Source organism: Hyperoodon ampullatus (genome assembly GCF_949752795.1).
Source record: "Hyperoodon ampullatus genome assembly, chromosome: 5".
NCBI classification, from domain to species: Eukaryota; Metazoa; Chordata; class Mammalia; order Artiodactyla; family Ziphiidae; genus Hyperoodon; species Hyperoodon ampullatus.
The window spans coordinates 98,189,674-98,214,613 of record NC_136918.1 but is presented as its reverse complement, the minus strand read 5'-3'; the positions used below and the strand labels follow the sequence as shown (position 1 = coordinate 98,214,613).

The window sequence follows — 24,940 nt, the reverse complement described above, 5'->3', positions numbered from 1 at the left end:
ATGATTCAAAGGGTTCAAGTTTGGCCCCCAAGGAGGGCAGATTAGAATCTGAGATAAGGGTGGGGGACACAGGTAGTTTGAAAAAGCCCTGAGGTGATTCTGATAAGGCTTTTTCCACCCCTGCGTTGATTTCACAACTGTCTCATTTTATAGATGAAAAACAAGGCCCAGAGTAGTTTCAAGGTTGTCCAAGGTCACAATGAGAGCAAGGTTAAGATTCAAATCCAGGTCTCCTGAATTATAATCTACTTTTCTTTTTACTATATCACTGGCTTAGCTCACAATGTATGAAGATAATGCCACTTAGAGAAAAAAGGTATATTTTTCTTTCCCCAAGGAACCTAAGGTTTACATGACTATCAAATAATTATTTCACTAAGTTTGGATCTTACTTTAAAAATGATTAAATAATTAAAATTTATGTGGCAGATACAAATATAAAATGAATGGAAGCTAATCTATGACTCATTACATCACTCTTAAATGCAGATTATAAAAACAAAAATTATATCTGTTGCCTGAAAGGAAAGGTGGGGTATTATATCCTGAGTGGGATGAAACAATTTCCTGTGTTGGTCATCATAGTGAAAAATAATCTCTAAGGCCAGTGTCACAGAAGCCCCCAAATGAAATGAAGTTATAAAATGCTATTAAGGTGTAATCACTCTCTTGACCTTCCTTCTTTTTGTATATTTGTTTTATAATCATATTAAGGAAAAGTTCAGTGACTATGAAGCCAGAATCCCATAAAACCATACTCATGCTTCCTGACTTTATTGTTAAATAATTTGAAATAGAATCTTGAAATATTGAGAGTACATTTCTTTTCAAGTATATGGAAAGCTGCCTGGACAGCTACCATTAGTAAGTTGTAAGTACTGATTGAAATTTCCCTTGCACTTTGGGATAATATAAGAGGTCAAGGAAAAGGATCTGTATTTCTCAAAATACTTGACCATTTATTGCTTCTCTAAAAAGAAAAGGAAACCAACAGAAGGAGGGGAGGGGATAGTGGCAACTGATTTTTGGTAACCAGGCATGGCTAATACACCTAGGAGACAGAATACAGATCTGCAAAGGGCGCCTTTGCTCAGTGTATGTGAATATCTGTACGCTCCCCCAACCCTTCTCATCCCTTTAAGAAAGATCCTTTTTTCTGTGTGGCAACCAGTGTACTGTAAAAGACAAATATGATTAGGAAATAATTTTTTTGAGAACAGTTCACATTAGAACATGAAAAAGAAAAGAAGAGCACTATGATCAACTTTATCTAGAGTAGTAAGATGTGACAGCAGATGTTAAAAGCATATTTACAGTTCTATCAGTCCTTCATAATAGCAACGGCCTCCTTATTTGATCTGAGAAGAAATTTTAGCAGTGAAATTGGGACAACATAGGATTTTTTTTTTTTTTTTTTGGCTGCATTGGGTTTTCGTTGCTGCGTGCGGGCTTTCTCTAGTTGTGGCGAGTGGGGGCTACTCTTCATTGTGGTATGCAGTGTTCTCATTGTGGTGGCTTCTCTTGTTGCAGAGCATGGGCTCTAGGCACACGGGCTTCAGTAGTTGCGGCACGTGGGCTCAGTAGTTGTGGTGCACGGGCTTACTTGCTCAGCAGCATGTGGGATCTTCCTGGACCAGGGATCGAACCCATGTCCCCTGCATTGAAGGGCGGATTCTTAACCACTGCCCCATCAGGGAAGTCCCGGGACAGCATAGAATTTTTTTTTTTTTTTTTGGCAGTACGCGGGCCTCTCACTGCTGTGGCCTCTCCCATTGCGGAGCACAGGCTCTGGACACGCAGGCTCAGCAGGCATGGCTCACGGGCCCAGCCGCTCCGCGGCATGTGGGATCCTCCCGGACCCGGGCACGAACCCGCATCCCCCACAACGGCAGGCGGACTCTCAACCACTGCGCCACCAGGGAAGCCCGACAACATAGGATTTTAATCTTCCTTAGTCATGCAGAAATGTTTCTACTTTTTTATACATATGGTATCTACTTTCCTGTTTTAAGTCTCCCTAGCCCTGGGAAGATGGGTGTTGCACTGCTGTTTTATGAAAGAAGTCCTATTTTCTATGTTTGACTAAATACAAGAGATTTAGAAGGAAGAGGCATAAATAAAATCCAAGTTCCAACCCATTTAACACACACCTAAATGAGTTATGCTTTAGAAATGTCAACAGTTTCCTTCAGCAAAGGTTAGACATCAAATTTTGCCCTAAAAAATCTGAAAGGCACAAGAGCGGGCTTTAGTTCACACACTACAAAATAGAGACAGGCCAACAGGAGTTAACTCTAAATGAGCACTTGCTCTGGGCCAGGCCTGTCCTACGTGTTGCGTATTTGTGGACTCATTTAATCCTCACGCCGACCCTACCATACGGCAGAATGGAGGCACAGAGAGGTTCAATAATTTGCCTCAATCCCTGCAGTTTGTATGTGGTGAGGCTGGAAAAGACCCCAAGAGCCTCTCCCACCAGGCTATGCTACTCCCCAAGCAGGGTTGTGTTGATGGGGGTCTGCTGGGCATTGTACATCTTCTAACCTATATTCCTGAGACATCCCCAAGCCGCGTGGTCTTTGTGGGTAGAAAAGAGATGAAAAGGCATGGTTTAAAGTTAATTTAAAAAAAAATCAACAAAAATACCTGAGCATGACTTCTTTTGGCTGGGAGGAGGAGCGGGCCGCACGACTATCAGATATTTAGGCTCAGCATCTGGAAACAGTAACATTATTTATCAGTAAGATTCTTTGCGAACAAACAGAGTTCACGACAGCAAACCCATTCCTGACTCAGTGTTCCCAGCTTTAGTCAGCTTTAGTCATCGTAACCACAACACCAGTGGGTGAGAGGGCCCAGGAATTCAGAAAGTTCAAATTTCTTGGGATAGTTCAGGCCATTAAGTTTTTCAAATGAAAATTAAATCCAGATTTTCAAAACCCCATGGACAGGAGTCGGGGAGAGGTCTCAGAAGAATCATGCTAGACACAGATTTCATGCCACATTTTCATCAGTCCTTTTCTCTGCAAAGAGATGTTTTAAAAAATCAGATCATATTTCTTTTGTTATCCTGCCCCTCACAGAGGGTCAGTCTGGTGCTTCAAAGTCAGAGAAGGAAAATCATACTTGCACAGGACACAAGAGTCTCACCTGCTGAATGATCTGAAATTGCTCACTTTCTTGGGAATCTGAATATTCATAACATCCTACCTATTTTTTTTATCCTGTTTGCATAATTTCAGTCTGTTATCACATCCAATCAATCATTTTCATGAACAATTTTTAAACAAAATCACAATTTAAGTTGGTATAATTTTCACCTAAACTATACCAATGGAAAATAAAGAATCTCTTTTAAAAAGATTTAGGTTTTATGAGGGAAATCTGTGGGCTGGTATCTTGACAATTTTAAGGTACACAGGTGTCTGTATTCATCAAAACTTATTGAACAGTAATGACAAGGTCCTACTGTATAGCACAGGGAACTATATTCAATATCCTGTGATAAACATAATGGAAAAGAATATGAACAAGAATATGTGTATGTATAACTGAGTCACTTTGCTGTACAGCAGAAATTAAACACAACATTGTCAATCAAATACACTTCAATTAATTTTAACAACCTAAAAAAATAAAAATTAAAATGTGGACAGTAAAAAAATAAATAAAAATTAAAATATTTAGGTTTTAAATAAAATGATATTTAGACAATCAATATGTGCTAACTCAGTCAGGGGCTGATAATTTATCAAAGTTTTTAAAATTGATGTTTTCAAGAGGAATGGTTGGTCTATACACAGTGTATAAATAAGCCAAATACACTCTGGGCATATAAAATAGCATTTTATAAGCAGTTCTACTGGATTAATCAATTGATTGATGGGTATTATCTACAATATTTCTTCAGTAACTCTGGATCCTGGAACTCATTCTACACCACGCTTCATCCGGATGCTGTAGTCAATCGCAGTTCACTCCTACTTGCTCAGACAGAGCTCATGTCTTGTTTTCTTTCAAATATCTCCCGTCCATGTGTTTGAAGCCCAAGGCTTTACGGGGCTGACCTCATTCTCAGGCAGAGACAACCTGGCCTTCAACCATGTTTAATGACTCAAGCCTTTGTCTTTTTCCTGGACACCTCACCCGGCCCTATTTGCTATAACCTGCTGCAGTAATTACCACTGCAAAAGATAAACCAGGTAACCTCTTGAATTGACCTCAGAGCTTTGCTCACTGATCGCATTGGTGTCTAATGACCACAATACAGATAAAGGAGCATTCGCTGTGTTTCAGTCTCATGTGTTTGAAAGCATATCTTGCTTAGTGGAGCTTATATAAGGAAAAGCTCAACTTAAATCAAGTTTTCTAGTAACAATATAATAACCATTTCCTGATTTTATTTGGGATATAGAGCAATACAGGTATTAAGAAACTACTGTGTATTGACTACTTCCTATGTGCTGGATACATTATATTCATAATTTAATTACTCCTCATGGCAATCTTACCCGACAAGAACTATTCTCATCCCAATTTGTAGATGAGGTCACTGAGGCAGGGTCAGCCTCATGGGCAACATGTACAGTCACATGGGCCCTGTGGTCAGAAGGGTCCCATGCTTGGTTTAATATCCTGCTGTCACCATCATGAAATTCTTAATACTTTTACTTTTTTTTTTTTTTTTTTGCGGTACGCAGGCCTTTCGCTGTTGTGGCCTCTCCCATTGCGGAGCACAGGCCCCGGACGTGCAGGCTCAGCGGCCATGGCTCACGGGCTCAGCCGCTCCGCATGTGGGATCTTCCGGGGCACGAACCCGTGTCCCCTGCATTGGCAGGTGGACTCTCAACCACTGCGCCACCAGGGAAGCCCTTTTATCTTTGAATTCATGTTTTATAAGGGCTGCCCAATGGGATAATGGAGCATGAGTGTGAGCAGAGCAGATGGGAACAATAATGCATTGTCTGCACTTCCTTCCATCCATGTATAGCATTCTAGGTACCCATTAGCATAGCATTCCAAAGGGCCCATGTCGTGTGGGAGTCCAGTAAGACTCAAAGGTCAAATAAGGTAAGCATATTACATCTACCACTGAGTAAGGGGCTGTGGAAGGGACACTGACAGCCTTGTGAGGTCACACTTCCATTTGAACCAGAACTTGCATCAAATGCAGAAAGAAGGCAACAGCATTTTAAGAAACAAAAATGACCAAAGAATCCTATCAGGTCCTTTCTTATTCATGTTCCTTTCCTGTATTAGCCAGCCAGTGATGCTGAAAATTAGGACATAGAGGGAAAGGAAAAGCTAGAGAAATCCCTGCTTCCTTTTGTTTTCGCGAGTAAGTGGAAGGCAGAGAGTATTAGTAGAATGAGCAAGTATCAAAAAGTTGAGTTCTGTGCATTTCCACTAGTGCGGCAAGAATAAAGTATGTATGCGTGTATGAACTACAAAATACAAATTGTGTCATTTTAGTGATTCTGCTTAGGACTTAAAGGGTCTTACATTTGCATTTAAAACTAGCATTGCACAATATAAAGAAATGCTAATAATTTACTCGTAATTTTTCTTTACTTAAATGACCTTAAATAGCAAATAAAATAGCACTATGACAAGTTGAGAAACTGTGGAAAAAAGGAAAAAACTTTATATTTTAGTACCTTTAATGACATTTTTTCCTGGTTTTTGAACCATGGACCCTGTGTTTTTATTTTGCACTTGGCCTTGCAAATTATGTAGCTCTCTTAATCTTGTCCCCAAAATGCCCTTTTAATAAGTCTCTGGAACTCACTTCTAGAAAACAAAGCTAAATCCCATTTTTCTTAAATTTTTCTCATTGTGGCAGACTCTCTTAGAGTTAGCCTTTTATTTCCTTCCTTGATACATGTTAATTCAACTATACCTCAGTGGTTTAAAAAAAAAAAAAAGGCCTGAAATACTAGAAAAATAACACACATAGAAGCCAAAGATAGTGCCATGATCCGAGACATATGGTTACATGAGCAATTTAAACGTAATTTTTGTTATGATCACAGTCGTTCTGCATAGACCATAGGCTGTTACAGCCAATTACAAATTGGAACAGATGTCGGGACTTGGGTGCATATGCTGGCTCTCACTCTCATTAAAAACTTCCAAATTCATGCATTTCGGTAGTCTTTACGCTCAGTTGGGAACACAGACGTGGAAAAACAGAACAACTGAGAAACAAGATTTCTATTTCTGTTCTGCACTATGAAATTCTTTGTGGATATGTAGCAGTCTGGAAATATATACACTGTAGCCTGATCAGAAATTTTGGCAACACATGCCAAAATCAACTACTTCTTTATTTAGAGAATGTGTATTATTAAGAAATTTTAAGAAAATGTATAGAATGCAGTTACCTTGACAATTTTTCCATTCCTGACAATGTTGCAGACTAATTAAATCTAATTTGCTTCATATTTTGAATGCCCTGTGGTGGAGGATACAGACAGCTTCCTGTTTAAGGAAATCTACTATTGAAATTCTTTATAAAGTCTTAGATTTTTTGGTGACACAAATAATCTTCCCATACTCACTCTGCTCAAAAAATCCTAATTCTCACATTTTTGTTAGGGGACATTTGCATTGCAAGCCACACTACTTCAGGATGGTGTCGTAGTGAGGTTTTTTCCTTTTCCTGCCATGTGAGTTTCCACAAAAGAAACATAAAATAAGCCAGGATGATCCTAAAGGAAATCAGGTAAGGGACCTGAACAAACAAAATAATATACTTTACCCCTGCCATCTTAACAGTTTGGTTTCATCACAGACTAAATTTCTGGGTAAGAGCATGGACCCTTGAGCCTGCACAGCTAGTAGCTAGTACAAGGAAAAATACTTAACATCAGTGCACCTAGTTCCTCACGTGCAAAATTGAAAAATCATAGTACCTGGGCTCATAGGGGTTTCAGAGATGATTATTCGCAGAAAGTGCTAATTTAATGTTAGCTATCATGATGATGACTTCTTAAAAGCAGAATTTTGTGTCCTAAGAGGCCTGAGGACATATTTTAAAAGGAAAATGTTCAAAACCGTTTTTTTTTTTTTTTAAAGCAAGCATCAAAGATTTCAAAATGCAAAAATTTCACTAAAAAAGAAAATTACACACCACCCTGACAAAGATTCTCTCTCTTGACCAAACTCTTATCAGGCTCTTCTGAGCTCTTGCTCAACTAGGCTCCGACATTTGGGCTTCTGTGTTCATTTCTGCATTGTCTAATTAGAGCAGGAATCCTGAGACAGTTTAGCCAGAATCCCCCATCTTCCATACTTGATTACACTTGGTATCCAATCAAGTTCCTCATCATCCTCCATCTCACGGATGATATCTGATCACCCTGGCCTGCCTTCATCAAGAACCCTGTTAGGTCAGTTTCGCCAGAATCCTCCCTGACCCCTGATGTTTCCTTTTAGTAATTTTCCATCCATCCATTCACTTCTACTCTGCTCCTTAGCTATAATTCCCACTTTTCCTCGTTATATTTGGAGTTGAGCCCAATTTCTCTCCCTCACTACAAGACACCACTGCAATTTTCCCTATACCTGTCACAAGAACCCCCTCCCCCTTGAGTAAAGTCTTCCTTACCATCTTTAACAAGTGTCACTGAATAATTCTTCTTTAACAATACTTGCTCACAAATATCAATGCAAAAAATCCTGTAAAATATACTGACAAGCTGAATCTGGCAGCACATAATACAACAGTACATTACAGCTAAGTGTAGTTTATTCCAGGAACATAAAGAGAAAAAAAAGCACCAATTTCCACAAGTGCTGAAAAGGCATTTGACAAAATTCAACATCAATTCTTAATTAATACAGACTTAACGGAATACTTCCTCAATATGATAAGACCTACTGTAAAATATCTGAACCACGTTTTTTAAACACGCAGGACCCTAAACATACATTTCTGTTGAGTAACTCCCTGGCTTTATCAGAATATTCAACCCTCATTATTCTGTACCTTTTATTACTAAATATTTTAAAATGTTACACTAGGAATTTATTTTGTAACCTGCTTCAGCATTTTTATTGAGTGCCTGAGACATAGATTAGGAAAATAAACAAAGAATGATGTAACCAATCATATTACATATTCTTTTACTCCAAGGATGTAGGAATATATAAAATGAGGCAGTGGATTGGAAGCATTACTGGAATATTTACACCTAAAGCCAGCCTTACCAGAACTGTGAGTTAGAACAAACTTGCTCCTGAAGGCCCCAGATTTAAGCTTCCATGTCCATTTCCCTCTTTGAGGTATCTCTTTACCAAATGCGGTAGTCCTCATCAATCTTATTTTCATTTGTTCTTAGAGAGTATCACAAAAGCAACTATTTACAACCTAGCATGACTGAATTCATATTAATACAGCACCCCTACTCATGATCTGTTCTATTTTAATTACATAAAAGACAAGCATATGTCCTCTACTAAATATATACATGGCATCAAGTAACCAATGGGGAGAATCTTTTGGCCCAGCACCCTTCCTAATTCCTTTCCTCTGTCCCTGAAATCACAATGTACAGAGAGCCACTTTCTCCATAAGCTAAAGACAGCTGGCTTGCAAACATCCTGTCAGAGACCAGATCTGTGGAGGGTGTGCAGGCTTTATCCTAGCAGGAGAGGGTCAGGCACCACTCTGCTCTCACCGTTGTGCTTTAAAGATCTGGGACCCTTTGGACCCAATCAGGGAAGGTGGACATCATCCCAGACACTCTTCAAGGACCAGAGAGAAGTTTCAAAATCAAAATCAATTTCCAAGTAACTTTGAGCCTGTTAAAGACAGTCCATAAACACCTTTTGTCAGTAGTTAGGTTTTATTTTTGATTAAAAAAAAAAAAAGAGGCCAGATTGTTTCTATCGTGATTTGGAGGTTTAAAAACAACACTGAGGCTTAATCCTCAGTTCATCCCCAAAGAGGGGAGAGACAACTCCCTCTGGGTCCCCAGTGGAGGCTGGAATCTCCTCTTGCTCTCCTGAGGCAGATGGAGTCTTAGAAATGCTTCTGGGTTGGAGAGTAAGACCCTTGAGCTGCCGCCCTGGAAACCCGCCAAGGAGAACACTGGGCACTGAGCCACAGGCCTGTTTACAGAACGGGTCTCCTCTGAGCAGCTGTGCCTGCCCATGCAGGGATTTTGGCCAGCAGGCACCTGATACGGTGGTGGAGGACCAGCACACAACAGGGCTTAGTGCAGTCGAGGTGGTCTTGAATGCAATTAAGCCATACAGCACGCAGAAGTTGGATGGGCCTCCATCGGGACTGTACCAGCTCCTTGGGATTTTTAAAACTGTGGGGGCAGTGATAGAGTCTTAAGGAAAATATATTCAACTTTTCATGAATCTAGCAGGTGGAAGTTGACTGGTTTTGATTTGATTTGGAGAGATAACATCAACATATTTATGTCTGAACCCCAAATGGTAATTTGACAATATTCAATATAAAGCTGTTTTATAGGAAATGGCATATTAAAAGTTCAGAATACCATACTTCATTGGTTCTAAGACATACTTTTTCCCCAGCTTTTAAAATCTCTCAAATACATTTAACAGTCAGTGGCATGGTACATTGGCCAGGGGCAGTTTGGTTCTTGCTGCCACTGCCTGACACCTTCCAGTAAGGTCAAGAAAGGAACAGCTTCAAAACTGGCTGAAGAGGGTCAGTGATTTAGAAGGAAACCCAGAGGAGCAGTGTTTCCAAAACATGGCCTAACCACGGTTCATGCTGGCACAGAGTGATGTGGTAGAAAAACACCGATAGCTCTGAGTTGAAGGGTGAGGCATGAGAGTTGGATTCTCAAGGTGAAGAATATTTAGCAGTAATTTTTCTTTTGCTTACTTTCCTTTTAATATTTTTTTAAAGTAATACATCTCTTCCTCCCCAAAACCCCAGTCTAAACAAGAGAAGAAACATCAGACAAAACTAAACTGAAAGACATTCTACAAAATACCTAACCATGACTCCTCCAAACCATTAAGGTAATCAAAACCAAGAAAGGTCTGGGAGATTGAGTCTACAGGAGCCTAAGGGGACATGACTAGGTGTGATGTGGTGTCCTGCATGGGACTTTGGAATGGAACAAGATCTTAGGTTAAAATGGAGGAAATCAAATCAATTGTGGACTTTAGCTAATAATGTATCAATATTGGTTCCTTAGTTGTGACAAATGTACCATATTAACATAAGACGTGAATAGGAGAAATTGGATGTCAAGTACACAGAAATTCTCTGTCTTATACTTGCAACTTTTCTTAAACCTAAAGCTATTCTAACAAAGAATTTATTAAAAATAAAATCATCTCTTTTGACAAAAAATAGATAATATAAAATTTATGTATCGGGAGGTGGCTTCAAGATGCCAGAGGGGTAAGACGTGGAGATCACCTTCCTCCCCACAAATACATCAGAAATACATCTACATGTGGAACAACTCCTACAGAACACATACTGAATGCTGGTAGAAGACCACAGACATCCCAAAAGCCATGTGACTGAACTGGTTTTGGTGCTCTAGCCAGGTGTCAGGCCTGTGCCTCTGAGGTGGGAGAGTTGAGTTCAGGACACTGGTACACCAGAGACCTCCTGGCCCCACATAATAGCAGTCGGTGAGAGCTCTCCCAGAGATCTCCATCTCAGTGCTAAGACCCAGCTCCACTCAACAAACAGCAAGCAACAGGACTGGATATCCTATGCAAAACAACTAGCAAGACAGGAACACAACCCCACCCATTAGCAGGGAGGCTGCCTAAAATCACAATAAGGTCACAGACACCCCAAAACACACAACCGGACACGGTCCTGCCCATCAGAAAGACAAGATCCAGCCTCATCCACCAGAACACAGGTACGAGTCCCCACCATCAGGAAGCCTACACAACCCACTGAACCAACTGTACCCACTGGGGGCAGATACCAAAAACAACGGGAACTATGAACCTGCAGCCTGTGAAAAGGAGACTGCAAACACAGTAAGTTAAGCAAAATGAGAAGACAGAGAAACACACAGCAGATGAATGAGCAAGGTAAAAACCCCTCAGACCAAACAAATGAAGAGGAAATAAGCAGTCTACCTGAAAAAGAATTCAGAGTAATGATAGTAAAGATGATCAAAAATCTTGGAAATAGAATGCAGAAAATACAAGAAACGTTTAATAAGGACCTAGAAGAACTAAAGAGCAAACAAACAATGACAAACAACACAATAATTGAAATTAAAAATTCTCTAGAAGTAATCAATAGCAGAATAACTGAGGCAGAAGAACAGATAAGTGACCTGGAAGATAAAATAGTGGAAATAACTACCGCAGAGCAGAAGAAAAAAGAATGAAAAGAATTGAGCACAGTCTCAGAGACCTCTGGGACAACATTAAGCATCCCAACATTCGAACTGTAGGGGTTCCAGAAGAAGAGGAGAAAAAGAAAGAGACTGAGAAAATATTTGAAAAGATCAGAGTTAAAAACTTCCCAAATATGGGAAAGGAAATAGTCAATCAACTCCAGGAAGTGCAGACAGTCCCATAGAGGATAAATCCAAGGAGAAACATGTCAAGACACATATTAATCAAACAGTCAAAAATTAAATACAAAGAAAAAATATTAAAAGCAGCAAGGGAAAAACAACAAATAACATACAATGGAATCCTCATAATGTTAACAGCTGATCTTTCAGCAGAAACTCTGCAAGCCAGAAGGGAGTGGCAAGACATATTTAAAGGGATGAAAGGGAAAACCTACAACCAAGATGGCTCCACCCAGCAAGAATCTCCTTCAGATTTGACGGAGAAATTAAAACTTTTATAGGCAAGCAAAAGCTAAGAGAAATCAGCACCACAAAACCAGCTTTACAACAAATGCTAAAGGAACTTCTGTAGGCAGAGAACACAAGAGAAGGAAAAGACCTAAAATAACAAACCCAAAACAATTAAGAAAACGGTAATAGGAACATACATATTGATAACTACCTTAAATGTAAGTGGATTAACTGCTCCAACCAAAAGACAGAGACTGGCTGAATGGATAAAAAAACAAGATCTGTGTATGTGCTGTCTACAACAGACCCAACTTCAGATGTAGGGACACATACAGGCTGAAAGTGAGGGGATGGAAAACGATATTCAATGCAAATGCAAATCAAAAGAAAACTGAGTAGCAATTCTCACATCAGACAAAACAGACTTTAAAATAAAGACTACTACAAGAGACAAAGAAGGACACTATATAATGATCAAGGGATCAATCCAAGAAGAAGATATAACAAGTGTAAATCTCTATGCACCCAACATAGGAGCACCACAATACATAAGGTTATTGTTAACAGCCATAAAAGGGGAAATCGACAGTAACAAAATAATAGTAGGGGACTTTAACATCCCACTTTCACCAATGGACAGATCATCCAAAATGAAAATAAATAAGGAAACACAAGCTTTAAATGACACAATAGACCAGATAGATTTAACTGATATTTATAGGACATTCCATCCAAAAACAACAGAATACACTTTCTTCTCAAGTGCTCATGGAAACTTCTCCAGGATAGATCATATCTTGGGTCACAAATCAAGCCTTGGTAAATTTAAGAAAATTGAAAGTGTATCAAGTATCTTTTCTGACCACAATGCCATGAGACTAGATACCAATTACAGGAAAAAATCTGTAAAAAAAGATACAAACACATGGAGGCTAAACAATACACTATTAAATAACCAAGAGATCATTAAAGAAATCAAAGAGAAAAGCAAAAAATACCTAGAAACAAATGACAATGAAAACACGATGACCCAAAACTTATGAGATGCAGCAAAGGCAGTTCTAAGAGGGAAGTTTATAGCAATACAATCTTACCTCAAGAAACAAGAAACATCTCAAATAAACAACCTAACCTTACACCTATAGCAATTAGAGAAAGAAGAACAAAATAACCCCAAAGTTAGCAGAAGGAAAGAAATCATAAATATAAGATCAGAAATAAATGAAAAAGAAATGAAGGAAATGATAGCAAAGATCAATAAAACTAAAAGCTGGTTCTCTGAGAAGATAAACAGAATTGATAACTCATTAGCCAGACTCATCAAGAAAAAAAAGAAGACTCAAATCAACAGAATTAGAAATGAAAAAGGAGAAGTACAAACTGACACTGCAGAAATACAAAGGATCATGAGAGATTACTACAAGCAACTATATGCCAATAAAATGGACAACCTGGAAGAAATGGACAAATTCTTAGAAAAGCACAGCCTTCCAAGACTGACACAGGAAGAAACAGAAAATATAAACGGACCAATCACAAGCACTGAAATTGAAACTGTGATTAAAAAATCTTCCAACAAACAAAAGCCCAGGACCACATGGCTTCACAGGAGAATTCTATCAAACATTTACAGAAGAGCTAACAAACACTTATCCTTCTCAAACTCTTCGAAAATATAGTAGAGGGAGGAACACTTCCAAACTCATTCTATGAGGCCACCATCACCCTGAAACCAAAACCAGACAATGACGTCAGAAAGAAAGAAAACTACAGGCCAATATCACTGATGAACATAGATGCAAAAATCCTCAACAAAATACTAGCAAACAGAATCCAACAACACATTAAAAGGCTCATACACCACGAACAAGTGGGGTTTATCCCAGGAATGTAAGGATTCTTCAATATATGTAAATCAATCAATGTGATAAACCATATTAACAAATTGAAGGGTAAAAACCATATGATCATCTCAATAGATGCAGATAAAGCTTTCAACAAAATTCAACACCCATTTATGATAAAAACCCTCCAGAAAGTAGGCATACAGGGAACTTACCTCAACATAATAAAGGCCATATATGACAAACCCACAGCAAACATCATTCTCAATGGTGAAAAATTGAAACCATTTCCTCTAAGATAAGGAACAAGACAAGGTTGTCCACTCTCACCACTATTATTCAACATAGTTATGGAAGTTTTAGTCACAGCAATCAGAGAAGAAAAAGAAATAAATAGGAATCCAAATTGAAAATGAAGAAGTCAAGCTGTCTCTGTTTGCAGATGACATGATACTAAACATAGAGAATCCTAAAGATGTTACCAGAAAATTACTAGAGCTGATCAATGAATTTGGTAAAGTAGCAGGATACAAAATTAATGCACATTAATATTGTGCATTCCTATATAGTAATGATGAAAAATCTGAAAGAGAAATTAAGGAAACACTCCCATTTACCACTGCAACAAAAAGAATAAAATAACTAGGAATAAACCTACCTAAGGAGACAAAAGACCTGTATGCAGAAAACTATAAGACACTGATGCAACAAATTAAAGATGATACAAACAGATGGAGAGATATACTATGTTCTTGAATTGGAAGCATCAACATTGTGAAAACGACTATACTACCCAAAGCAATCTACAGATTCAATGAAATCCCTATCAAACTACCAACGGCATTTTTCACAGAACTAGAACAAACACTTTCACAATTTGTATGGAAACACTAAAGACTCGAAATAGCCAAAGCAATCTTGAGAAAGAAAAATGGAGCTGGAGGAATCAGGCTCCCGGACTTCAGACTATACTACAAAGCTAAAATAATCAAGACAGTATGGTACTGGCACAAAAACAGAAAGATAGATCAATGGAACAGGATAGAAAGCCCAGAGATAAACCCGCACACATATGGTCACCTTATTTTTGATAAAGGAGGCAAGAATATACAATGGAGAAAAGACAGACTCTTCAATAAGTGGTGCTGGGAAAACTGGACAGCTACATGTAAAAGAATGAAATTAGAACACTCCCTAACACCATACACAAAAATAAACTCAAAATGGAAGGCCAGACACTATAAAACTCTTAGAGGAAAACATAGGCAGAACACTCTATGACATAAATCACAGTAAGATCCTTTTTGACCTACCTCCTAGAGAAATGGAAATAAAAACAAAAATAAATGGGACCTAATGAAACTTAAAAGCTTTTGCATAGCAAAGGAAACCATAAACGAGACAAAAAGACAACCCTCAGAATGGGAGAAAATATTTGCAAACGAAGCAGCTGACAAAGGATTAATCTACAAAATTCACAAGCAGCTCACGCAGCTCAATATCAAAAAAAGCAAACAACCAAACCCAACCCTTGGGCAGAAGACCTAAATAGACATTTCTCCAAAGAAGATATACAGACTGCCAACAAACACATGAAAGAATGCTCAACATCATTAATCATTAGAGAAATGCAAATCAAAACTACAGTGAGATATCATCTCACACCAGTCAGAATGGCCATCATCAAAAAATCTACAAACAATAAATGCTGGAGAGGGTATGGAGAAAAAGGAACCCTCTTGCACTGTTGGTAGGAATGTAAATTGATACAGCCACTATGGAGAACAGTATGGAGGTTCCTTAATAAACTAAAAATAGAACTATCATATGACCCAGCAATCCCACTACTGGACATATACCCTGAGAAAACCATAATTCAAAAAGAGTCATGTACCACAATGTTCATTGCAGCTCTATTTACAATAGCCAGGACATGGAAGCAACCTAAGCATCCATTAACAGACGAATGGATAAAGAAGATGTGGCACATATATACAATGGAATATTAGCTATAAAAAGAAACAAAATTGAGTTATTTGTAGTGAGGTAGATGGACCTAGAGACTGTCATACAAAGTAAAGTAAGTCAGAAAGAGAAAAATAAATACCGTATGCTAACACATATATATGAAATCTAAAAAAAAAAAAAAAAAGGTTCTGAAGAGCCTAGGGGCAGGACAGGAATAAACACGCAGACTAGAGAATGGACTTGAGGACATGGGGAGGGGGAAGTGTAAGCTGGGATGAAGTGAGAGAGTGGCATGGACATATATACACTACCAAATGTAAAATAGATAGCTAATGGGAAGAAGCCGCATAGCACAGGGAGATCAGCTGGGTGCTTTATGACCACCTAGAGGGGTGGGATAGGGAGGGTGGGAGGGAGACGCAAGAGGGAAGAGATATGGGGATATATGTATGTGTATAGCTGATTCACTTTGTTATAAAGCAGAAACTAACACACCACTGTAAAGCAATTATACTCCAATAAAGATGTTAAAAAAAATTTATGTATCAGTGAGTCAAAGGAAGCTCCCTCACAAGCCCCGAGGGCTGCAAAAGCAGTGTCATTAATCAGCAGCTTTATTCTTTCTTAGATTTATATAAAATAGTGGTATGATTTATAGTTGAAGGTACTTTAGGATTTGATAAGCTAAGGTAACTATTTTATTGGAAATCAATGTGGCATATCATAAGACTCCTATTAAGAACATCATCCACAAAACCTGAAAAAAAAATCTATGGTCATGGAAATCTCCATACAGAAAATTATTAGTTTTTCTCTGCATCCGCAAGCATCCACATGCCACACTTAGCTGTAATCTGACCTGAGGGGTACAATCCAAATTTAAGTATTCCCTTTAGCTTTTAGCATTTGGCAGACAGCTCCTGTGTCTTATTTCATCAACACTGAGTAATGTCTGTTTGAAAGTTACCCTTGAAAAGCCTCCTTCTGTTTTAAGCCCAGGCAGAGTCCCACTCACGGACTATTCAGTTCTTAAAAAGCACAGTCTTAAGCGAGGCCACTCAATTCTTAAAAAGCACAATCTTAAGTGCGGCCACGCTGCGGGTAAGCAAACAGAACTTCAGGGGGGCCCTTGGTGCTGCAGTTCTGTCTCAGCTGCCTTGCCCGTGCTGCAGACACTGTTCCCTCACCTGCTGGTCCATGAAGGAGGGCTGGAAGAGGGCAGTCTCGCTGAGAGAGGGGTGCAATCTGGTGAGAGGTTTGAAGGGTAAAGAGACCATAAAATGCTACTCGTTGCTTGAAAGGTTACTCTAAGCAGTTGTAAATTTCAGTCGTGTAACCAACCTTGCTCCCTGTGCCCACCCCCATTCTCACATTCCAGCGACAAAGTAAGGATAACAAATTGACAGCACAGCAGCAAACTGCTTTCAGCAATGGGGTACAAATGATTTGTATTTGAACCAAAGTCCACATCCATTCTGAAGCCCGGTTACTAGAAAATGAGAAGCTCAAATATCACTGAGGCAACAGATGTATCCTGTCAAAAGGTAGTATTGAGATACAACAAAGCTCACCACAAAACACATCTGTGATAATTAAGTAACCCTAAAGTAATTACATATTAACAAGCTCTAACAATGGCCATTGATAGTCTTGACCAACTCAGGAATATCACTGACATCCTTTCAGGACATTCAGTGTCCCTTTTGGAAAAACACTAATGGGGCATTTTTCTGGAAAATTGGGGAAATCCTGCTAAGTCATAGCTTTGCAAAGCCTCATGGAAGCCAGAAGTCCAAATAGAAGACAGTAGTTATAGGTAGTGCCAGTTCTGCTCTAAATTTACTATGCTTACTGAGTTTATGAATACAGAAGATTAGCAATTTTTAATAAATCACTAAGTAGATTACTAGTACCTTGCCCTTAGCTGTACATAAAAATGAACGTCTATAGCAACATGAATCATCACAGATAGAAGTCCTCCACCTTTTAGAGTATTTCTAAGCCTCTGTAGGAAGATGTGGGCTGAGGATCACGTGGGATCTGGCCCAGATTCAGTTCATATTTTGCTCATTTCTGTACCTTTAAACCTAGAAACATAGTAATTGCACAACAAACATTTTCTGAAAGAATGAATGAATCTTTTTCTTTACCCCTTTATTGCCTGGGGCTGGAGTAAAGATGGAGGAAGCTTGACGCTTTGCAGAAAGAAAAGAAAAATAAGTATAGGTCTGGGAAATAGCTGTCAGCAACAGCAAATAATCTTTTGAAAAGCAGGTAAACTTCAACCACTGAATTCGTCTTTGAGGAGCCTATCTGTAGAACTGATATTTTTTTCCTTTGAAGTTCTTTCTTATAAATACTATGTGGTTTTGTGTGTAAGGATAATCCTTCCCTTTCACCTGAAAAATAATTTAAGCCAAATTTTAAAGCAAATCCTACTAATCACTGTTCAGGCCTTGTTTCTGTTAAACGTTACAAAATCACTTGGAAAATGAACAACTGCCCATTTTGACAAAACATTCTGCTATGCCCTGGGGCTCCGAGACAGTTCTGGCTTCTCTCAGCCCTTAAGAGGCAGCCTGAGGGCCCTGGCGCCCAAGCAGGGTGGGACAATGGTGAAGGTTAAACAATCCATAAAAGGCGTAGCCACCTTGGACCACAGAGCAACTGCTAATGCAAAAATGACTAGGAGCATCTGCCATTGGTGGGATTCTAGAATATTCAGTCATAGACCACAGAAGGGAGCTGACATGAAGCTCATGTTGGTATGTATGTTACAAGAGGAATTGTTCAGAACTGATGGCGGCAGTAAGAAGCAGCCCCTCATCTCTGTGCTGCAGAGTGAAGCCTCTACATAAGAGATGACAACTCATCTCTTTGATGAGAAGAGAGGACGTGGAAAAGGCAGAGGTGGATGGAAGAGGTTCAAAGGGGCTTTTCCTAAACACTGTAAGGTGGACCCCCGAAAGCTCTGCCACACTCCTTTGCTCTTCAGTTGGCTGTCTGGAAGGAAAGATGCACCCTTTTTCCAAACAGAGGAGCATTTCAACGACAGATTTCAATGTGGAAGACATTGCTGAAAACTTTTTCTGAGGGTTTTCCTATAATTTTGGTGAGAGCTGGGGAGGCAAAGCTACTGAAAATACACACTTCGCCTGGTGCTTACTACGTAAGTTTATGACCCCCATCAATGCAAAAATCAAACGATGGATCTGCTCTTTTAAAAGTAACATTAAAGACACCAAAATATAAAACATTTTCTCTCTTTCATGGACTCTGTCTTGACCTGTCATGGTATTTACTGGCTATTTCATGTTGTGCCCTGCAGAGGTGTGCACACCCTCACCTCCCCCACCCCTCTCTCCTGACTGTGTGGAACCCTTTCCCACCAGAGGCAGCCTCAGCATCAAAGCACCTTAGCCCACACCTCAGCCCCCAGGGCAAAAAAAAAGCCAGTCTCCCTTTCCCAAAGGCCCGCCATCAGAACCCACAGACCCCAAGGGATTGTAACCTCAGTCCTAGGACAGAGCTACCTGAATGGGGGTGGGAAAGAAGCTAATGCACTGTGTCATTGCCAGCCAGTGCGGGGACTGCTGCCAGCACATCCTGCCAGATGTCACCAAGGGGGGAGGTGCCCACCGGACCCTCCCTGCATCCACAACCAAGTCCCTGCGGAAGGTGGAGGACAGCAGTAGTTGCTAAGTGGAGGTGGGAAGAGGAAGGCCTACAGCAGTGGGTGGGGGACCAGGCAGTTGAGAAGCAAATTAAGGGAGAGTGTGGCAGACAAAGACAAGAGCCCAGGCGCCAAGCCCTCAGCGCACACACCGTTGTCCCCTCCCACCTCACTGATGAGATGAAACTGAAAGGTAAGCTTACTAAACTTTCCAAGACAGCAAAGCATTAAACTTCACTGCAGGGCTCCTCTGAGTGCACGGGTCACAGGCCCAGGAAGCCACACCCGACCTGCCCCTCCATTCCCAATCCCACCCTGCATCCTGACCACAACCCAGATGGACCAGGTAATTCCTCATTTCCTGTCATCCTGGCTTTCAGTCTGGAGCTTCTCACTCAGCCACTGTCCCAAGCTAACCCTGCCTCACTTGCAAGCGCTGACAAATTCTCTCCCTGACCCTGGAAACCAATACTTAACAAACACTTTCTCCTACCACTTGCTGCCACAGCCAGCACCCAGCCTTTCCTAGCGCAGAGACCTGTTAGACATTAAACCTGTTGACTTCATCGCTGGTAGTTTTTTCCTTGCCTGTGTTTTATATGTGCATCCCACAGAGAAATTTAATGTAGGGTGTTGTCTGTGAACTTGTTTAATGTTTGGCAAGGGCTCGCTCTTGATGGAGAGCCTGCACACACACACATTTTCCAGTGAATGCATCACTTTGTTAATGTTATCTCTACAGGAAATATGACTGAAAAGTTGGGACTTTGGATATTTTCCTTTCAAATAATAAAGCTAGATCATGTTAACTATTAGGTGGTAAACCAGAGCCTTCAAATCAGCAAGGTGTTTTCTTTCTTTTTAAATGCTCAGTCAGCGTTACCATGCGGGGGTTGAGGGGTCAGGAATAATTCCCAGGAGATGAGTTTGTACATAGGGTTCAAAGGTCACAGAACACTTAGACGCCATGGGGAAAGCACTATGGCATGGTAGTCAAATGCATGGGCTTTAGAGCCAGCCTGCCACCTGCAGACTCCTTCACTTCTCAGGGATTTACTGTCTTCATTGGGAAGAAGAGGATGCTAATAGTAGCTGCATCAAGGAGTTGCTGTGAGGAATCAATGACCCGTCTCTGTAAAGCCCTTGGCCCAGCATGTTGTAGGTGCCCAATGACATTAAAGCATCAGCTCGTGGGTTGGTGAGAACTTCCACTCCAGCATTTGGTGAGCGGCTACTATGCACTCAGCCTCGTTCATGAAATGCATCAGGCCAACCTGCGGCAAACCTCTTCTCCTTGAGGAGTACCCCCAGTGGCAGAGAAAAGGCTGACCTATTAGCTTGGAATCAGGTGATGAAAGACTGGGGGATGATGCTAAGAATTCAAGGCTTTCTCCCACGTGTGTTTTATGTACATAATTTTTCAACTAAACTGGGACACTTTTGAGAGAAATGGGAGCACCATTAATAATTAAGCCAGAACAGCAGGTGTAAACCATAACCAGGCCTGAGAAATAGGGTAGAGTCAACGCTGTCAGCCAGTTACATCATTTTTTTTTTCTCCTAGAGATTTCTACCCCAGGCAAAGAGGGACTTTATTGTGTTGACTGGGAGACCTGCCCAGCAAACTCCCAGCAGATTCTGGGGAGTCAGTTCCTACATCCACAGATCTATTGACCCTGATCATGCAGTACACGAGGGATGGTGAGAGTCAGCTCTCACCCTGAGCACCTGTTTGGTTGGTGAGACATGACTAGTGAAAACAAAAACAAAATAATGAAAATGGAACGATCCAAACCAGAATGTGACTAAATGCTGGCGCTCACAGCATAGCACTTCAGACGGGATCAGTATGTGACAGAGTGTTGTGTCCAGAGAAAGTAAAATGTTTAAGGAAATAATATATGGGTAGTTAGGAAACTAGGATTTGATTGTAGTCCTTGGTTTTGAGATGCATTCCTAAAAATAAAGGAAATTATAAAGTCTAAACATTATCTAGTATCTGTCCCAGATAACCCTCTAATTTATCCTCCTATTGGCAGCTATCTTTCTAAGACCACTTCTCATCAACAAGCCTCTTGCCATAAATCTGCAACAGGGTAACTTCTGACCCATGACAAAAGGGCCATACGCTATTTTGGGGAATCCTTCTAGAAATAATTAAGAATAAAATTTTAAAAGTTAGATTTTGGTCTCAGTGCACTGTGCAATACCTTTGAAAAAAATTGTTGTGCTTTATATTAGAATATTGAGTTTCTTTTATTGTATTTCCAAGAAATGATAAATTTGGAGCCAGTTTATCTATTGTTTGGTGAGATCAGGAAGACCATTATAGTTGAATCCAATAGAAAAAATAGAACTTTGAAAAGATGTTACCTTTATCAAAATAGGTGAAATGGGCATCTGTCATCAAACAAGGCTTTTCTGGTATAAACTCATGGCGAATTGTTTCAGTGGTGGCATAACATTTATTAAGAAATTGGTACCCACTAGGCCACTTTCTTTAAAAATTCCCCTTTGAAGCTTACTCAAGTTCTGCTAAATTTTGCACCTTGGAGGAAAATCAAGTGATTCTGAGATTCCTATTTTTTCAATGAAAAATCTGGGTTAATCTTGACTATTTAAAGCCAAATACTTCCCAGTGATAAAACCATTTCCAGAGAAAGAACTAAGTAAGAAATAGTTTTAAACAGAAGAGAAAAATCCATCTTAAATGTGACCCACAGCTGTTTCAGATTTCCTGGGTCTCTCCCTTGACTCTCACCCATTCATTCACTCATCATGCTTCTAAATTATGACAACATTGGACGTGAAAAAGAAATCTAAGGCTTCTAGGGTCCTTAGCTCCTGGGAGTTTTCTATTTGTATAGAGTCTGGGAACAGACTAGACACACCAAAATAAAAACAAATAGCAATTTATTAAGAATGATGGTCAAAGAAAATGCTTAGCCTCTAGGATATTCACGGTGAGAGACAAAAATGTTGCCTTCCTTGGCCAGATATGGCCTTAGGAAGAGTAGGGGCAGTAGGGCTTGACAGATGGGCAGCTTACAATAAAGAAAGATGGTGGTGGTGGTGTGGGTAGAAGAGACCAAGTTTTGGGGACATAGGAACTGCTTTACATATTTTAACTCATTTAAACCTTAATGAGTTAGGTAGCCAATGCCTCCTTCCATGATACATGGCCTTTCTTTTTGTCTGTTTACTATTTAAAGGACATTATAAAAAGAAAAAAGTAAGTAAATAAAATAAAGGACATTACAGAAGCAACAAATCAGGGGCTTGTGTGTACTTTCCGCCGTAGAAGAACAGATAAAATTCCCTACGTTTTGAGAGGCGGTAGAGTGCAGTGTTTCAGAGCTCAGGTTCTTGAGCCAGACTTCCTGGGTTCAAACCCTGGTGCTATTTACCATCTGAGGCACTTTGGGAAGTTTACTTAAAACTCTCAGAGGTTCAGTTTTCTTATGTGTAAAAGGGCAGTAATACTACTACCTACCCCTGCATAACTATCATATCCCTCATCTGCATTTTGGGACTACCCTGTATTCACCGCAGGCTGCTAGTTTGCTCTTTCTGCTCAGTCTCTTGCTAATTCTGCCAGAGATCAGGAGACCTGAGCTGGCTTCAATGGCTGACACTGTATCTTTGCTTCCTGTTAGTTTACCTTGCCCATTTTCACTAGTTATTTTTCAGCTTAATTAATTCCTTATATAGTTCCTTCAGTTATTTTCAACCTCCAGCTATTTTTCTTCAGTGAATCCACCATCACCTTCCTTGTGGCACTTACCACAATAAATATTCACTTGTTTTTTGTCATTAGGTAATATTTATCCTTCCCTGTAATAAATAGTAGAATATCTATTATTTTGTATTTCATCCCACTTCCATAAAAATGAATAGAGCATGCTTAAATATTTTTATGATGAAAAGGACAGCTGAAGTTCTAAGGGTTGCAATGATGAGAGAAAACTGTGCATTTGCTCTTGCTTTCTATACAAATGTAAAAATTAAGGGTAAAACTTGTAAGGGGTGTTAATAATATACAGGAATATAAATTGCATTTATAAGCATATAATTTTCATATCTGAATCATTGTAAATAAATTTTATTCAAAAAATTTTAAAATTAATTTTCCCCAGTGAAATAAAAGCAAACAAGAAATGTCAGAATAAGAAACTGATGATTATACTTTGGCCTGAACTTGTTAAGATAAAAATACCATCAGTTAAAATAAATGAAACAGTGGCAAGGTCTTATTTTGATCTGTATTTAGTAGGACAGGTCAAAATTCTTGCCATGTTCTTGCTAAAAATTGCTTTGTAAGACAGAGACAAGAAAAGTGAAATCTAGGGATGCCAAACCCTTTCAGCTGTATCTTGTGAGGATTCACCTTCTCCTTTGGAGGCCACAGCTGTGAAACTCTAATAAGAGTCACCTGACAATGCTATTCAGCCAATTGCACTGAAAGGGAATCCCCCCTTTAGGACTAAAAGATGGTGACTATGGAAGACACTTGTGTGTGCGCCAAGAGTGCTGTGTCACAGTCTTAGCTTTTGCTTCTTTTGTTTCTTAATCAGTTTGGGGAGTTATCCTTTCCAAGAAAACACTTCTTAGTTGCGGTAGACAGGTAAGCATGGTTACTTCTTTTCAGTTACTGACAGCTCTGCTAAAACAATCTACCTCTGCAATTTTACTGACACTGCATCCTCCAAAAAACAAACAAAACAGAAAATGAAAGCACAGGACTATTATTTAGACTAAGGTTTTTTTAATCTAAGCGCTAAAATCTTAGAGCTGACCAAAACTTTACCAGTGATTTAGTCCGTTCATTATTAGCAACTGAAACAAAGCTCAGAAAGTTAGGTATATTATCTAAAACCACTCCGTTTGTTATAAAAGCAACTAACAAAAATTATAAAACATACCTACTCTGTGCTAGGGTTTATGTTAGTCTTATCATAATAATTTATTTATAGTCTTCACAACACTCCTGATTATTTTTCTATTTTATAGATGAAAAAAATGAAACTGAGAGAAGCTCAATGACTTACCCAGAACTACTCCCGTAGTAAGTAGTTGTGTTGAGCTTGAACCCAGGTCCGTCTCCCTGAAAACATACATAGTCTTTCCCCACATGGTGCTGCCTCTCCAGGCAGAGGAGGATCTTTCCTAGAATGTAGATGTTAGCATTCTGGTCCAGGATCTCTCCAGGGCAGAGCACCTCAGGGCTATCGGTATCGCGTCCTCCTCCTCCCTAGCAGGAATCACTCTGAGGGGTTACCGGCAAGATGGCGACCAGGGCGAGTAACTGAGAGGCTCAGTGTGAGAAACTCACTCTCTTAGGGCGGTGAATGTAAAGGTTAGCAGCTGTGAGAACATGAGGATTAAGCAATTTGCCCTCTTATATGCCTTTGGAGTCCTAACACCTGGTTGGAAGACAAATCCTTAAATCAGAATTCCTGGTGGTGATAAATATATATGACTTTTTTCCAATTTAAGCTTTTTTTGCAGTAAGGATACTAAAATAACTCCTTAACTTGCTCTACAAAACTGATGGAATGTAACTTTTTCCTTCCCAGGTGACGTTGATTAAAGTGTTTTCAGAGGTCAAGAGAACATCATAAAGTATGAGTCTATGAAGATTCAATGTCAAAAAATTCTCAGTTTTTTCCTTTTTT

At 39.6% G+C, this 24,940-nt stretch overlaps 1 protein-coding gene across 3 annotated transcripts in view; it reads right to left on the bottom strand.

Moving 5' to 3' along the window:
* The window catches only part of ABI3BP (ABI family member 3 binding protein), a gene marked incomplete at both ends in the record, with an annotated part of 249,712 nt that overhangs the window by 166,368 nt on the left and 58,404 nt on the right, over positions 1–24,940 (bottom strand). For all 3 annotated transcript variants that reach the window (XM_079704665.1, XM_079704666.1, XM_079704667.1), the window contains one exon: positions 2,647–2,715. In XM_079704665.1, coding sequence (XP_079560791.1) covers positions 2,647–2,715 — 69 coding nt within the window. The remainder of the gene's footprint in view (positions 1–2,646; positions 2,716–24,940) is intronic.